This window comes from Babylonia areolata, chromosome 13, assembly GCF_041734735.1.
Source record: "Babylonia areolata isolate BAREFJ2019XMU chromosome 13, ASM4173473v1, whole genome shotgun sequence".
Lineage (NCBI taxonomy): Eukaryota > Metazoa > Mollusca > Gastropoda > Neogastropoda > Buccinidae > Babylonia > Babylonia areolata.
In genome coordinates this window covers 36,029,622-36,047,768 of record NC_134888.1, presented here as the reverse complement: position 1 = coordinate 36,047,768, position 18,147 = coordinate 36,029,622, and the positions used below count along the sequence as shown (strand labels likewise).

General features: G+C 41.5%; 1 protein-coding gene across 1 annotated transcript; it reads left to right on the top strand.

Annotated features, from left to right (window-relative positions):
- Nucleotides 1-3,047: 3,047 nt before the first annotated feature.
- On the top strand, nt 3,048-15,958 carry LOC143288753 (uncharacterized). Its single transcript, XM_076597379.1, has 8 exons — nt 3,048-3,130; nt 6,476-6,545; nt 7,685-8,503; nt 8,877-9,082; nt 10,382-10,669; nt 11,926-12,114; nt 12,411-12,787; nt 14,575-15,958. The coding sequence occupies exons 1-8, from the start codon at nt 3,048-3,050 to the stop codon at nt 15,144-15,146; spliced, it is 2,604 nt and encodes an 867-aa protein (XP_076453494.1). The 3' UTR covers nt 15,147-15,958.
- Nucleotides 15,959-18,147: the final 2,189 nt, after the last annotated feature.

Genomic DNA, 18,147 nt, shown 5'->3' with positions numbered 1-18,147 from the left:
TATATCTGTAGATGAGCTTGTTTTCATTTTTACTCAGCAGTTTTATGCTTTTGATTGTTAAAAGTCTGTTGGGAAGTCCTATGTTATGTATATTATATACATATATATATATATATACACACACATATATATATATATATCCCAACTGTGTTATGATACAAGAATTATTATGTAGGACATTCCAACAGTGTCATGATATTATATTGAACATTCTGACAGTCTGAAGGTATTCTGTATCAGACATGCTGACAGTGTCATGGTCATCTTACAGGACATTTTGACAGTGTTGTGGTATACATTCTGAAAGTGTCATATGTAGGACATTCTAAAAGTGTCATGCATGGTATATTGGACATTCTGAAAGTGTCATGATATACATTGTATGACATTCTGGCAGTGTCATGATATAAACTACACTCCAAAAGTGGCATACCATCCAGTGCATTCCAACAGTATCATGATCAAAAGTCATGATGATTTCCCCTCCATTCTGCCATAATCTGTGTGGTGTACTGTGATACTGAATACAAAGGTGGACTGCTGGCTGTTTTCATGCTTACATTGCGACACTTTGACAAACATCTCCACACACACACACACATTCCTGCTGAACTGTTGGCAGAGGCTGTGTGGCTTAGAACACCATCTAGAACCTGTGTCCAAGCCCTAGAGGAGTAGAGTACTGCATGTTCCTCACCACCACTTGCCCCCTTCACTTGATCCTCAGCAGTGGTCTGGGTGCTTGTCTTTCATATGAGACAAGAAACCAAGTGTTTTTGTGGCATGGTTTTGGAATTGTATATCTGGTTGCTAGTCTTTCAGATAAGACGGTGGACCAAGACCCTGTGTGTGGCTTGTATATGGGATGGTATGTCTGCATGCAAGCCTTTCATCAAGTCAGTTTGAAAAATGAGTCTGTGCACTGTTGTGAGACTCTTTCATCCCCTGGACAGCTGTGTTGAGAAAAGTGGAACTGTTGCACTGTTGAGAAAAGTGCTGTTTATTCTGGCTGCAGAGATGTAGTTGACTCTGATTTGATGTGAGCAGTTCTGATCTTCACATCTTTGCTCCGTTTACTCTTTCTCCAGTCCTCAGAGTTTGAGCAAATTAAAACAAACAACAACTAAAGAATGTTCATTTGGAACTTTTAGTTTGACAGGATATATTTAGAATTGTGCAAATCAACTGTCATTGAATACTTCTGTTTTTCTTCATTGACCAAAATGTGAGCTGTCAGGTGAATAGGTAGAACAAAAATTAATCATGTTTTGATGAGACAACTGTTTCAATGTTTCTGATGTTTGTGACCATGGAACATTGTGTAAAGTTTGTTTTGCAGTTTAGTTCTTGGGGACTAAGTACACTTCTGGCTTCATGCCAAAACTTGTAATATCCTCAGTACAGAAAGTGGTGTGTATGTTGAATGTAAATCTATACTGCTGAAGACCATTGAAGTGATGGCAATATCCACGTTTCTTCCCCCTCCAGTTCTCAGTGTGACTGACTGAGTGAACGTCCACGCCTTGTTGTGAACACTGCTCATCCCATCTTGAGGGGAAAAAAATTGTGGATATTGCCGAAGTGACTCAGGAGCAGTGCAGTGATTCCTCGGGCAGCCAGCCTCTTGATCACCTAACTCTTGATAGCTTTCACTTGACCCAGGTGCTCTGAGACAGAGTACGTTAATATATGTAGCTGTGTTGAGAGAAGTCCATCTGAATACTGCAGAATGGGTGCTGAATGAGATGTTCAACGCCTTCACTGCAGAATCTTGGTAAAATGAGATCAACATGGCATGCATTTCAAGTGCAGTCAGTTCTTTTTGTGTACCGTTTCAGTTGTGAGTTTGAGTTGGCTGAACAAAGTAATGTAATGCTAGGAGATGAAGAAATCTAAATAAAGAATGGTTACTGACATCCTGACAGTTCTGTAAACTCTTGTCTGTTCTTAGTGAGGTGACAGTCCTTCACTGATGAGTATACTCATCAGCAGCAGTGAAGGAGCTTAATTAAAAAAAAGAAAGCCTACTGGCTCCATTTTTGTTGTCAGATAAACTCAGTGTTCTTGTTGCACTTTTGGTTCTCTGGTAAACACTGCACATGAAACTGATATCATTCTCAGGACCTCTCCTGTCTCTGAAAGCATTAAAACACAATATAGAAAGTGAACAGTATTAACTGATGTTCATACAGGAACCCACGACTGTTCATGTTAGTCTGTGTATTTTCTGCCAGCCACACTGTGTGGTCATCCTGTATTCTGTGATTTGATGGTGCCAAAATAATGTGTGATCATATCTATGCCATTATGTTTCATTTTCTGGGTGTGCATATGTGATATACTGTATAATACAACAAAATTATGTATATTATTATTAACTGGGAACGTGTTTTGATTGATGTGCTGTCATGTAGATTTATGGCAAATAAATTTGTGATGTTTATGATGTTTGCATTTATAAATATAATCCAGGATTCCACAGAGAATAAAGTAGTCTGCATTGCTGGCATTGGCGTTTCTGGTTTTGGTTATGTAGGGAAGATATAAGCACCTGTTGTGGTGAGAGGAAGAGGTGTGTGTCAGCGTATGTGTGTGTGTGCATAGTGGAGATAGAATGTAAGAGAGGGACAAATACAGAAAGTGCATGTCAGCGATTGTGCGAAGGGTTCTATGACGAAGTGCAGTACACTCAAGGGGAGAAGCGGGAATGGTCCAAAAGCGAAAGTCGTCAGAAAACGCAAACCATAACTTGACCACATATCCAAAAGCATGCTGGTCGATTGATTGAGGTTATTCCATTCAATCCAGCTCTTTTAACAGTATGGAATGACATTCTGCTAATTAAAGTGATTCAAATGTTTTAACACCATGAATGTGTGTGTGTGTAACTTAGAGTATGCAATGATAATTACTTAAGGTACATTGGCATACACACTGAACACATGAAAAAGATATATGGTAAAAATCATTGGTACCATTAGAAGGATAGGATCAGCCATTTGCGTTTTGGGGACATAAGCATACAGCGCTTTTGAAATATCTCAGATATGGTGGTCGCTGGCAGTCAGGACACTGAGCAGCAACCACACTTCGGACGTCTTGCCATCTTCATCAACCACAGAAGGGAGGGGTGGGTGTGTGTCTTTATGTTTAACCACACTGATCTATAAATAGAAGTGTTAAAACTGTGTCGCTGTTGACAAAGTTGAGAATGGTGTACAACCATAGTCGTACATAAGTCCGTGTGTACTGCATGCGGCTGGCCAGCAGATTATTGCCGCAACATGGTGGCCACAAGGAGCGCGTGTTGGCAGTGCTTTGCCACTCCCTCTGTTTATAGCCAAGTGGTTCAACTTCTTGACAATGCTTCTGACGTATGGTATACCTCTTAGGACACTAGGGTGTTAATACTGTGTTGCTGTCCAAATACCATGCACTTCATGATTCGCTCCGCATTGCAGAAAAGTTGTTGGCTAGGCAAGATGAATTCACTGACTTGATCTAATGAGTTGTGGGGTGGTGGTGAAACGTGTGGGTGCGTGACAGTGGGTAAAAGGGGGAGGTGCACTGTGAAGTGTCTTCTCTCTCTCTGCATTTTGTTTCTCTGTATGGTTGTGTGGAACTGAAAGGATAGATGGGAGTGTGTTTCATCAGACATTCGTTTTTTTAGTTAAACATCTTTTTGCTTCAAGTGAGATAAGATGAAGATTATCAAGTGTGTGTGTCAGTGTGTGTGTGTGTAGATTATTTCTGAATGTTGATGGTAGCAGCCTCTTGTGCCAAAGTCTCCAATTTTGTAAAGCCCTTAGACCTTGGTCTCCGTCTGACCCAGGATAGGCTGTTGGGCGCTGTTTACGTGTCCACATGAATAAATCAATCAACTTGACCAATCAATCAGACAGCTCGACAGTTCCCTGATGGCGGGGGTCAGTCAGGGCATGGACACCATGCAGCTTGAATCGGGGCGGCCATCTTCTGCCAGGATCCCTGTTCACTAGTACCCACAAACTTAAAAATATTCATTTATTATTCATGTCCATGCTCTGTACCACACTGTGGCTTCTGCAACATACACACAACATTGGTATTTTGGGTCTTCACAACTGGACAGCTTTGTAAATGATGAAACACCCACACACATTTTCAACAAAAGAATTGGGTTCAGAGTATAACAGAATGCAGGTCTATGAGCTACCAACAGACTTACATATTTAAATCTGCATTCATTAAAGGGTAGAAGGTAAAAAGGAGATTTAACTGAAACCTACAAAATGTGAAATTGCTTACATGATACTTATGTACTGAACATTTTTAGAATGTCAGATTAGGAGAGTACAATAAATTTGATCTGTGATGGAAATTTGTAACGGAGCACCGTACGTAATACCAACATACGGAAAAATTCATTAGCTAATAGATATGCTTACATGAATGAATAAATAAATAATAATTATGATATAAAAAAGGTAGTAGTAATGGTAATAATAAAAAAAAAAATAAAATAAAAAAAAAAAAAAAATTTTTTCTCAAGGCCTGACTAAGCGCGTTGGGTTACGCTGCTGGTCAGGCATCTGCTTGGCAGATGTGGTGTAGCGCATATGGATTTGTCCGAACGCAGTGACGCCTCCTTGAGCTACTGAAACTGAAACTGAAACTGATTAGCTAACATAACTGCACAAATATGGAATGCACAACCAAATGAAATTAAACTTGCACGAAATACTAACACAGTAAAAACTCTCCATGATATTAACACCAAATTAAGAAAAAAGTTTTTTGATTTTGACGAATGAAATACAGCAAATAGACTAGAGTCGACGAAACAACTCATGCATAGTTCCACATAGGTACAGGTACAGGTACAGGATTGGGGACTTTCCTATAAACCTTCTAGCTTTTTAACGTCCCTTCACTATTGTCTTAATCAAGTGTTGCACATGCGCCAGGAAAAAGTTTCTTGTTCACTGATCAAAATCAAATGGTTTTATTAGAGATTTTTCATCATTGTCGATAAGATTTTTGAACTGGTTAATAGTGTTAGCTGTTTTTGTTGAGTTAGTCAGTGCATTCCAGCCTTTCACTGCTCTAAAACTAAAAGACGATTTACGAACATTTGTTCTACAATATTTTATGTAAAGATTAGTATCTGAGTTTCTGGTAACTTGGGATTTACTAGTAGAGAAAAAGGTGCTATGATCAATGTCGACCATTCCGTTCATTATCTTAAAAACTAGTATCATGTCTCCTCTATATCTTCTATATTTTTGGGAGTGCAAATTCAACTGTCTCAAACGACTTTGATAGTCAAGATCTCTAAGTTCTGGAATTATTTTAGTTGCTCTCCTTTGTACTTGTTCAGTTGCTTTGGACTGTCTTATTAATCTGGGATACCAAATTGTATTGCCATATTCTAGGATAGGCCTAACAATTGTTTTATAAAGGTTGACAAAGATATCCTTATCCAAGAATGTAAATGTTCTCTTGATAATACCCAGTACTTTGTTGGCTTTATTTATCACTGCTTGGATATGTGTATCAAAAGAGAAGTTTTTATCAAATATTACTCCCAAGTCTTTTTCTTCATTACATTCCGAAATAACCATAAAATTCATGTTATCAATTTTCATTTTATATTCATTTTTAGGGTTATTTTTTCATAGGTGTAGCACTTTACATTTTGTTGCATTAAAATATAGATTCCACTTGTTAGACCAGTCATATAGGTTGTCTAAGTCATTTTGCAATTTTAAAGAATTCTTAGCTATATCATAAAGTTTAGTGTCATCAGCAAATATCCTGCAACAACTACTAACACAATCTGGAAGGTCATTTATAAAAATGGTGAATAAAATAGGTCCAAGAATGCTACCCTGGGGTATTCCACTCAATACTTGTGCATTTGGTGAAAGACTATTTCCAACTCTTACCCTCTGACTTCTCCCCAACAAGAAACTGCTTATCCATTTCAATACATTCCCATTTATCCCATAATCTTTTAGCTTTTTTATTAACCTATAATGTGGCACAGAGTCAAAAGCTTTTTTAAAATCTAAATATATGATATCTGCAGATTCCTTTTCTTCTACTAACTGGGTTAAATCTTCCATTACCTCTAACAGTTGAGTTATACATGACCTCTGTTTTCTGAATCCATGCTGGCACGGAGAATATAAATTATTTGTAATAAAAAAATTAACTAATATATCTCTAACTAGTGATTCTAATACTTTACATGCCACATAGACAGATATCCAAGGGGAAATAATAATAATTAAAAAAAAAAGAAAGACCGTAAGGCCTAGGCAGACAACCTGCCAGTCCCTACATAACAACATAGACACTAATATCTCAGGGAATTACAGTGTCTATGACAACAACAACAGCTACTACAGAGTTCCAACGAAAACTCACAAAGACCTCGTTGTGTAAGGGGAGACCATTACAACGATCATTTTAACATCACGTGACCTCTCAGGCAAAGAGTGTCCTGTGCTGGGTCTTCCGGAGACCCGGTTTTAAAACTAGGCCAGCTGCTGACACAGGATGTGAGTATGACAGCTTTTGTGTGCATGTCCCCCGAGGCCCTAGTTACCCTAGTTACCACCATGCACAGTGGATGAAGTTTGAAAATCAGCAACATTTCGAATGAAGATAGATGATGCGGGGAGAGAGCGAAGGGGCATTTTTCGGAATTAAAAGGCATGCAAGTCATTGTCTCCAAGTCGCGAGCCGCTGCTGTTAGATCTGCGTTACCAACTGCAGAAATTAGAAGCCAGTATCATGCTGTGCTGTTATGCAATCCCCCACACAACAGTACGTTTTTCCGGCATCTTATCGTTTGGCCACAACTGGTTCTGCTTCCCCCCGTCAATCGGCAGTTACGGGAATTCCCCCTCCAACCTGCACGATGCCAGTATTGAAAGACCGACACTTGTGTCAATAAATGTACACAAGGTACTCAACGGTTTTGAAAGCAGCATGTGACGCATTACATTTTCAGGCCTTTGTCATCCTGGAAGGTTGATAACCCCCTACCTTCTTTACCTCACGAACGCTTGTGCACTTACCATATGCACACTCCTTTGTGTGTGTGTGTGTGTGTGTGTGTGTGTGTGTGCGCACACACACACACACACAATCTCTCTGTGTCTCTCTGTTTCAGCCTGCCTGTCTGCCTGTCTGTTTTTCTCTGTCTTTGCTGTCACATGCAAAACGTCATGTGTATAAACAGACTAATTGAACACAAAGTAATTGGGAGTCTAATGACAATTTTCTGTCATTGCAATCACTTGGAAAGAGCCAGGATGGTGCTTTTATTTCTACTCAGCAGCCTTTTTATGAATATTGATCATTCACACATACACACAGCCATACAAACAATTAAAGTTCATTTTGAAATTGATGAAGGCACTGAATATCTAAAAAATATTCATATAAAATATTTTTTTGTTTCATAACTTATATGTTAGACTAGATCAAAACTACAGAGAAGTTATCAGTCTTTCAAAGAAGATGAATAGAAAGTTGGATCATGGTTGTTTACGTAACATAGAGATTGGAAGGGGCTTTGGCTTGGGCATTAGGAAATCATTTATGCACGGGTTGCCTTTACATAGACTACTACTGTATGTTCATGCGTTGTGTATACCTGTGTATGCATGTGTTGCTCTGTGTATGTTTGCAGGGTGGTCAAGCAATGGCTGAAGCAGCTGCATCATCACCATCTTTTGCACTGGCACTGTCTTCGTTGCCACCACCTCCAGCCACAACAGAACCACATTCCACATCCTTGCCACCACCACCATCGTCACTGTCACCCCGTCACCCTGATGTTACTTTTTGGAGGGAGAGGGTGACAGAGTGGTACCCCCGATGGCGTGAAAAACCAATCTTCATTCCTCCAGTGCAGTTGAACCGCACCTTCCATAGCACTCAGACCGTACTTGGACAAGATGTGACCGTTCAAGATCCCCCGCCCCTCCCTCCCAAGTCCTCCGATGAGCTGACCATACATGTGAACAGCGATGTTCGGGAGGACAAAACCCAGCAGAAGATTTTGTTATACCTTCATCAGCTCTGCAGCACCTCGCAGGAAGCCATGCTTGTGTTGTCTCAGCTCCGTTATGAGGATTATCTGAATGAACCGAGCTTCCACGCTGCAGCCAAGACTCTCCCGCGATGTGAGGACTTGAAAGAAGAAGGCAAGGCCAGGGGGGATTTTGATATCTTGTTAATCCATCGGCAGTACGGGATTGGCCAGATTGAAATCAAGGCTGTGGGGGACTTGTTTCCTATACAGTCGTTGACTGTCAGCCAGGAAGACCAGTTTGTGGGCAAACGTGTGAAGCGAGCCATCAGGCAGCTGATGAAGGGCAGGGATGTGCTGAGGCATCTTGTGAAGGACGTGCAGCATTCACCTCTGGTGCACAGCAGCCTGATGCTGCCTCATGTCTCCCGTACCCAGTTGCAGCGAGTGCTGGAGGCAAGGCCCGAACTTAAGCAGGTCAGCTTCCTTGGTTTGTACTATTTATAGGCAGGAAAGTTAGTGGAAGTTGTAAAGTGTGTATATATATATATATATATATATATATATATATATATATATATATGTAGATAGATAGGCAAATGAATACACACACACACACACACACACACACACACGTGTATGTGTGTGTGTATATAGTTATATATAAAAACACAAATCACAACATGATGTTGGAGGAAGTCAAGTGATGGTGTATTGCATATAATAATACTTTAGATTATGTATATTACTCTTAAGACTGTCTTTGTCAACTTATTTCTTTTATCTTTGAGGGATGATGATGAAATGTGCTGAAACTGAATTTCACACATTTCTGTTCATTTTTATCCAGAACCTCTGTGACTGTGTGGGTGTGCCTGCTGACAAGAACCCAGTGGACCTGTGTGTGACTTCTGACATGCTGCCCCCAGTGTCTGCACCATATGAGATCACTGATGATGTCATGGGTCACCTGACTCGCTGGTGGGCATCGTTCATGGCCACTGAAGGCAAGGACCCTGCCATGACGGAGGATTTATATTTGGAGCTGCTGGCACGGTGAGGAAATGACAACAGATTGTTTAACGCATGGTATATATGATAGTAATAACAGTTGCAGATTAATGCTCACACCTCCAAGTCAAGGAGCTCGTGGCATTTACAATAAATTATTATGTATTTATAAACATACATGCATCAAGTACACAATTCACGAACAAGTGTGTGCACACACACAAACGTGCAAACATAAATATGACCAGCAGAAGCACATTACTAGTCAGTGATATGGTGGGCCTTGAGTGATGCTCTGCTGTTTTGAGTTATCTCGGAACTTTCCATAAGAGTTTAACTTGGGGTTGTGGGTGTTTTGGGGAACTAGCAAAGGGAGGGAAGGTGAGGAATATATACTATGTGTGCAAGTCTGTGATGTGTGAGAGTCTGAGTGTTCCTAAAATAGTAAAAATAAATAAAAATGTTCTGGAAATAAATCTCCAAATTATTCCCTAAAAAAAAAAAAAAAATTGAAAAAGAAAAAAGACTTAATTGAGTCTGTCAGAAATGGAGTTCCAACACCATTCATTTTGCTCGAAGTCATGTCAGATGTATGCTTATGACAGATTTTGATGATTTTTAAAAAATCAGACTGCTTTTACTTAAAGGGCTGTAAATCTTGGTTCCCTGGATAACCCAGTCTCTCTTTTCTTGCAGTTCCTTCCCTTCGGACCATTCTTCGCTCATCATTGAGTATCTTGTATGGGTTTTAATCAACCTAGTTAGAGTTCTGAGAGTTCCACAGCATTCAACATGGCGATGCCCAGGTAGAATCCCTTTGCCAACGTTTCTTATGAAATCCCTGTTGTATGTGTGATATTCATAAACAGTGTCAGTCAAATCAAGTGTAGAGAAATGTGAGTGAACCTGCATAGGGAGACAGAGAGCAAGGAGAAACAGATTACAGTGTGTTAAAAAAAACTTTTCATTTTCCTGGAAAAGTGCATCATTTTGGATTAGGTATGCTGTGGGAATCATGTGGATTCCTCTTTCAAGGTAGGAATTTTATTATGAGTAAGAATTGTTTTGTGTTTTTTTCATGTATTTTTTATACATTGTTTTGTCTAGAAATTGGTTTAAGTTAAAAAATAAAAAAAAGATTATATGAAGGATGAGTGGTTGATTTTTGTTGTTGTTGTGATTTAAAAAACAACAAACAAACAAACATTAAATAGCGTGAATTGAGGTGGGACTCCGGAAAGTGGTCATTTTGGCCTTGCGACTTGATTAAGTAAAGATGGGAGTGTTTGGCATCTGTGTATAAAACTTACCATCGTCCCTCCCGGTCTCCCCCCCTCCCACCAGGTTCGCCGGCCCGGCCACCACTGTGCGCGTCTTCCAGAACTCGGCCCCCCGCCTCCACATCAGCGGTGGGCAGGGGGTGCGCGACGTGGGCGACCGCTTTACCCGGGTCATGCTGACCCAGCGTCAGGTGGGCGTGCTGCAGGCTGACCTGCCTCTGGTGTTCCTGACGGGGCCGCCCGGCACGGGGAAGACACTGATGCTGGTGGTGAGAGCGGGGGGCTGGCTGAGGGCCGGGGAGGACGTGCACGTGGTCAGCACCTGGTTTAAGAGTCTGGCCGCCACGTGCAGGTGGGCGTGTGGTGTTGGTGGTGTTCGTTGTTGTTGTTGGTGGTGGTGGTGGTGGTGATGGTGGTGTTTTTGGTGTTGTTGTTGTTGGTGTTGGTAGTGGTGTTATTGGTGTTGTTGTTGTTGTTTGTTGGTGGTGGTGGTGGTATAAATGGTGTTGTTGTTGTTGTGTTGGTGGTGGTGGTGGCGTTAGTTGTGGTGATATTGTTGGTTGTGTTTGTTGGTGTTGGTGTGTGTTGTTGGTGTTGGTGTTGGTTGTGTTGGTGGTGGTCTTGTTTGTGTTGGTGGTGGTGGTGTTCGTTGGTGTTGGTGTTGGTGGTGGTATTGTTGTTGTTGTTGGCGATGGTGGTGGTGGTGGTGGTGGTGTTGCTGTTGTTGTTGGTGGTGGTGGTAATGTTGTTGTTCGTTGTTGTTGTTGTTGGTGGTAGTGTTGTTGTTCGTTGTTCTTGTTGTTGTTGGTGGTAGTGGTGGTGGTAGTGGTGCTGCTGCTGCTTGTTGGTGTTGTAGTTGTTGATGTTGTGGTGGTGGTGGTGTTGGTGATGGTGGTGTTGTTGTTTGGTGTTGATGGTGGTGGTGTTGGTGTTTGTTGTTCATTTGTTGTTTGTTATTGTTGGTGCTGCTGCTTCTGTTGTTTGCTCACAGCCTGACTTTTGCTGTCGGCTTTTTTATTTTTATTACTTGTTCTTCATATTGTTGTTGTTGTTTTTGTTGTTGCTATTGTTCTTCTTCTGGTTCTTTTTTTCTTCCTCCTTCTCCTACTACTTCTTCTCCTTGCACTTCTTCTCTTTCTCCTTCTCCTTGTACTTCTTTGTCTTGTTGTATTTCCTCTTCTTCTTGTTGTCTTTTTCATCATATGAGTCCAATAAAACATCTGAAACAAATGAAAATGTTTCTGAACTTTGAACATTAGCAAAATGTGGCAACATATTGGAAATTTAGAAATAAAACCATGTAGCATATGTAGCAGAACATAGCAAATATGATTACAAAGCGTGTAGAAAATATTACGGTATATCATTTAAAAAGAAAAAAAAGATTACAAAGAATGTAGAAAATATGATGGCAAAACATGCAGTAAGTATGATGACAAAGCACGTAGAAAACTTGATGATAAAATATGTTAGAAAATTTGAAGGAAAAAGACATAGAAAATATTATGATAGCAAAATGTGCAAATGGCAAAACATGTAGGAAACATGATGGTAAAAAGTATCAAAGATATGATGGCAAAACGTGCAGAATATATGGCAACGTTGCAGCATCGTTCAGCAGTTGCGTGGCCCGGCGGGCGAGGAAGGATGGGGCCGTGTGCATGAGCACAAATTCCCGCTGTGTCGTGGAGGTCAGGAGAGGCTGGAGAGGTCGGTGACCACTCTAACCGCTGCTGCTGCCGACAGCGGTCATCCTTCACGCATCAACGTCATTGTGGACGAGGTCTATTTTGACTGGTAGGTGGCTTGGTTGTGGGGGTGGTGGGAAGAGGTGTTGTTATGTAGACAAATGTATATTGGATCAGGGTAGGGTGCGTGTATGTGTGTGTGTGTGTGTGTGTGTATGTGTGTTTGTATGTGTGTGAGAGAGAGCCTACATGCTTTATTGTCTTTAATGTCATTATAGATTTGGTCTATTTTGACTTGTTTGGGTATGTGGTTTTTTTTATTAGAGGTGGGAGGAGAGAAGAGGTGGTGGTGTGATGGTCTGATGATGTGTCTGATGGATGGTTTCTGTTCCGTGTCATCCTCAGCAACAGCGTCTTCAGCGATTTCTGCAACGCTCTGCACAACCACTTTGGCGCCGGTCTGCGACTGTGGGCTGCCTCCGTGACCCACGAGGCCAGACCCAAACCCCCGATGGAAGTGGTGGAGGTCAGGCTGACGGAACCGCTGCGAACCCCGCCAGCGGTGACCCGAGAGGTGGTGAAGTGCGACAGGATGAGGGATGGCACGGTGTACGGGTACACTGAGCCGTCCTCCCCCTTGCCCAGCGACGGTCCGGAGCCAAGGTTTCTGCGCCATGAAGGTGAAGGTCACAGCGAGGGCCCCAATGGACCGCTGTCGTGCCGGCTGTGTGGGCAGAAGGTGGCGAAGGTGTTGGTTGAGGATCTGGGTGTTGGCTTGGCGGGTATGTGTTTTTTTGTGTTTGTGGGTGGGTGTGTTTGTGGGTGTGTTGGTGTTTGTATGCGCAAATGTGTGTGTGTGTGGGGGTGTGGGGGTGTGGGGGGGGGGGGGTCTATGTGTGTGTGTGTGTGTGTGTGTGTGTGTGTGTGCAGCAGACCTAAAGTGTTTTGTATGGTGGTGTCCTGATATTTTGATTCCTTTCACAGTTTTGTTTCACTTAGGAGCATACATCACAAAACGCAAATACAAACACACACACACACACACACACACACACACATATTATACAGACAGATGCACAAACACATATACAATTAACATTTTTATATCATACATTGGTCAGTTGTTAGAAGCTCAGATTAAAAAAAAAAAAAATCTGTGCTTGTGCCACACTTTGAAAAACCCCCCCACCTGAACAACTTAAAAACAGTAGTTTCACTTAGATTCATCGTCATCTTCTGCACAGATCTTTCCCTTTTTTCACTTTGATTCGACGTCATCTCCTACAGTATAAATTTTCCTTCCCCTGTCAACCAGTGCAAATTCATTGTCATCGCCTACACAGATCTTCGTCCCTGTTTCACTTGAATTCATCATCATCTTCTGCAGTATAAACGTCCTCTGTTTCACTTGAATTCATCATCATCTTCTGCAGTATAAATGTCCTCTGTTTCACTTAAATTCATCATCATCTTCTGCAGTATAAATGTCCTGTTTCACATCATTTCATCATCATCTTCTGCAGTATAAATGTCCTCTGTTTCACATCATTTCATCATCATCTTCTGCAGTATAAACGTCCTCTGTTTCACTGAAATTCATCATCATCTTCTGCAGTATAAATGTCCTCTTTTTGACTTCAATTCATCATCTTCTGCAGTATAAATGTTCTCTGTTTCATTCATCATCATCCCTAAGTTATATAAGGTTTCCCTTCCCTTCCACCCAGTGCGAAATCATCATCATATCCTACAGTACAAAATCTTCACTTTTCCTTTCAGTACAAAGTCATCATTGTATCCTACATCACAAAATCTTCTCCCTTCCACTCGGTGTGAAGTCATAACCATATCCAATAGTACAAATCTTCTCCCTTCCGCTCGTTGTGAAATCATCATCACATCCTACAGTACAAAATTTCCCCCCCCCCCCCATAGCGAAATCTTCATAATCGACTGTAAATCATGATTACATCCTACAGTATAAAATCTTCTTCCTTGCATCCCATTGTGAAATCATCATCACATCCTACAGTACAAAATTTTCACCCTTCTGCCTGTTATGAAATCTTCTTATCCTACTGTAAATCATCATTACATCCCACAGTACAAAATCTTCTCCCTTGCACCCCACTGTGAAATCATCATCACATCCTACAGTACAAAATTTTCACCCTTCTGCCTGTTATGAAATCTTCTTATCCTACTGTAAATCATCATTACATCCCACAGTACAAAATCTTCTCCCTTGCATCCCATTGTGAAATCATCATCACATCATAGGTACAAAATTTTCTCCCTTCAGCCCATGGTGAAATCTTCATATCCTACTGTAAATCATCATTACATTCTACAATACAAAATCTTCTCCCATGCACCCCAATGCGAAATCATCATCATATCCAGCAGTACAAAATTTTCTCCCTTCCACCCAGTGTGAAATCTTCTTCATGTCTTGCAGTAAATCATCATTACATCCTACAGTATAAAATCTTCTCCCTTCCACCCAGTGGGAAATTATCATCATATCACACCCTACAGTGCAATAAATCCTCTCCCTTCCACTTCCCAGTGCTGTCCCCACACAAGGGTGGCGCCAGCAGCCTGCCGGCACTGCAGCACAGGGATGTGGTGGTCCTGATATCACGGCAGCCCCGCGGGGAGCGCCTGACGGAGGGGGTAGGCCTGGTGCAGGGGCTGAGGGACCATGGCCTCCCTGTCACCGTCCTTGGTCGCCGGAACCCCACCGCGGTGGAGAGGGTAGCGAGGATGGAGGGGGATGACGAAGTGGTGGTGGCGGAGCAGAGCGACGTGTACGGGCTGGAGAGGAGGGTGGTGGTGTGGCTGCAGACGGCCCGGGCCTTGCCTGAAGGTGGGGGACCGCAGCGGCGGCAGGATCGCACAGAGCGCTGGGGGCGGCTCTACGCCATGTCGCGCTGCTCTGGTCAGCTGGTGTGCGTCATGTGGCCTGCCCCTGCCCATACCTCCTCCTTCACCGCCTCTGCTGCCACCGGAGCCATGACGATGACGACAACGACGACAATGATGATGGAAGAAGAAGAGGAGGAGGAGGGTGAGGGTGAAGGTGAAGGGAGGGATGATGGGGGCGAGGGGCCAGATTTGACAGTTGAGTTTGAGCAGTGAGTGACTGAGCACCAGCTTGTGCTTTTGTGGAAATTGAAGGTGGTGTAGGTGGGGGTGTTTGGGGGTTGTGGAGGGTGGGGGAGGGGGTGGGCATGTATCTTGTGTTGTTCATGTTTTCACTTGGACAGCTTCCTGTCAGTGTGTTACTCATCACAGTAAGTTAAAGCGGCTATATTTGCTTTGATTTTTTGAGTCATGCTTGAGCAGCAGGTAACGTTTTTTTCTTTTCTTTTTTTTTCTGTTTTGTGTGTGTGTTTTTGGGTTTTTTTGTCATAGGAAAGGAAGGACTATTGTTCTCATGAATTACTTGTGAATTGTTTGGACAATGTTTCATTGTAACTTAAAACAATTTGCCTTTTGTTTGTGTGTTCTGCAAATCATCAAGCGTTGTAACAAAACTATACAAGTGCATTCCAGACACACACTAACTTTGGTCCTGAGAAGGTTGCCATTCAATGCAATTATAGGTGTTGTATTAATCTCCAGACAGCTGTGGTAGGTCCACTAGTGTCATGAACTCTTGTGTCCAGGTGGTGGTAGGTGCGTACCCTGCCTATAGGCTGTTGTGGTCATTTGGAGATCAACTGGCTTCTGTCTGAAAAGGCTACAGGTCCCACAGCCTTTTAATGGCCGTAGCAGCAATGACGAATTCATATTCACTGCGTCTTGGCCTCGGTATGAAAAAAGCAGGGGCCAGTCTTCTCCTTCCATCGTTCTAACCTTTCCTGATGCAAGTCGGGTACTCTTTCACACCTAGGTGGAGCGAAGGGAAGATCAGAGGACACAACACCATGCTGAAATTGGCTCCTTGAATTCTGATCACTGGTGAACACTGGATCAGAAGTGCGATGCCTAGGCCATTTTTATCAGCTGCCCTCTGCATGTGTCACAGAAGGCAGCTTGAATGTGTTGAACCTGTTGTGAATGAATTATTAAGAAAACAAGTATGAAAACATTTACATATATATAGGTGTGTGTGTGTGTGTGTGTGTGAAGATAGATATATCTATGCATTATATGAGATGCAGCAAGTATTCTGACAGATCAACTTAATATATATATATATATATATATATATATATATATATATATATATATATATATATATAGCATGGCTGTACAGTTATGGAACAAGATTGAAGTTATGTTACAATTATAGTCAAAAGGACAAGATTAGAGAGTTATTATAGATACAGTCTATGGAACAAGATTAGAACTACATTACAGATACTGTCTATGAAACAAGATTAGTGTTTATGTTACATGCACAGTCTACAGAACAAGATCAAAGATGATATGTTGCAGATTCAGTCTATAGAACAAGATGATAGTTATGAAAAAGATTCACTCAATAAAACAAGGTCAGAGTTGATGTGTTACAGATAGTCTTTGATTTAAACAATAGTAGAGTTTATATGGTACAGGTATTATCTTTAGAACAAAATTAGAGTTGATATGTTACAGTCAATGTATATAGATGACAAAAGATTAGTGCTGATGACTTATAGACAGCCTTTGGAACTAGAATAGAGTTCATATGGTACAGATACAGTCTTTAGAACAAGATTAGAGTTGGTATGTTACAGTCAATGTATACAGATGACAAAAGAGTTATGTATATATATATATATTAGATATGAAGATGAAACAAGGTAGATAAGCACAGCTGAGATAGAGAAATGAGAAAGGTTCAACGATACTGAAAGTGCTCTTTGTGTCAAACAACAGGATCCTGTTTCTTGAAAATGCAGTGCCTGCTTTTCTTTGTTTTAGTTTTTTTTCCTTGTTTTAGTGATGTGACTTCTTTTCTTGATCTGTTTCTCCTTCTTCGTCTTCCTTGCCCACAGTTCATACAGAGTTATAAGTTTTATATATATACATTTTTCATTATTTTTATCGGAATTTATTAGAAAAAACAACATCAGCAACATGCATTTTCAAAGTTCTTAAAAGTGTTTTAGAAATTACCTGGGTTTTGTAATTAAAAAAAAAAAAAAAAAAAAAAAAATCTAGTTTTGTCTGTCTGTATTTCTGAAACAAAATCATACATCGTTTCTATCAGTGCTAAATATAGGAGTAAAAACTTCTGCCTGGGTTTGAATGGAGAGGTAAGATAATAATGGAAGGAAAACAATCCACAAAATTCCCCAAGAAACCTGACCCTGAAAGGACTCTTCAGATCAAAATCACTTTCTTGTCCAAACACTTCACGCAAGGGGTGTGAGCTGGTAATCAAAATACTGTGTCTGTTGGTATTTCCTGACATGTTATTTTAGAAATTTTTGGCCTTTGGTGTGACAAAGTTTTTTGAATTTTTAATTATTCTGTTCTATTTTATTTTTTTTACACAACTTAATTTTGTGATTGAAAACCTGTATGACACCTGTTGCCTGATATTGTTCATCCGTGTCTTTGTACATTGGTTTTATACAGCTGTCAGCTTGTGCCTGTTTGTGTTGGCATTGAGAATGGCATTGGTTTTATACAGCTTCTGCCTGTTTGTGTTGGTTCTGAGAACGGCACTACTGCACAAACTGACGCAATCGTCGCATTTTACGAACAGCGCTTTAGCTACGCAGTGACTGTGGGTGAGAGTGATGTTTGCAGGATGTATTGATGGAGTCTCCCGTTGGACCAACGGATGAGTAGGCAGGCAGGCTTATTTGTCGGTGTGTGTCCTCATATGGGAGAAGAGGCCGATTCTGGATGTGCAGCACTTCCCACAGGTGTCGTAAGGGAAAACGTCTCCAGAAGTTGAGCCCTGCTTCCTTCGCTCACGCTTCTCCTTAATGGCCAGCGTTCTCTTGTTTTGCGTCCTCCTGCGAGAGCGGTCCAGGGCATCAGTTTCCCAAGAAGCGATGTCTATGTCACAGGCTTTGAGGTTTGTCTTCAAGGTGTCCTTGAAGCGCTTGCAGGGTCTTCCAAGTTCGCGGTGGCCTTCTTTCAGCTGGCCATGCAGTAGCATCTTCGGGATCCTGCTGTCTGCTGCAGGATGTATTAT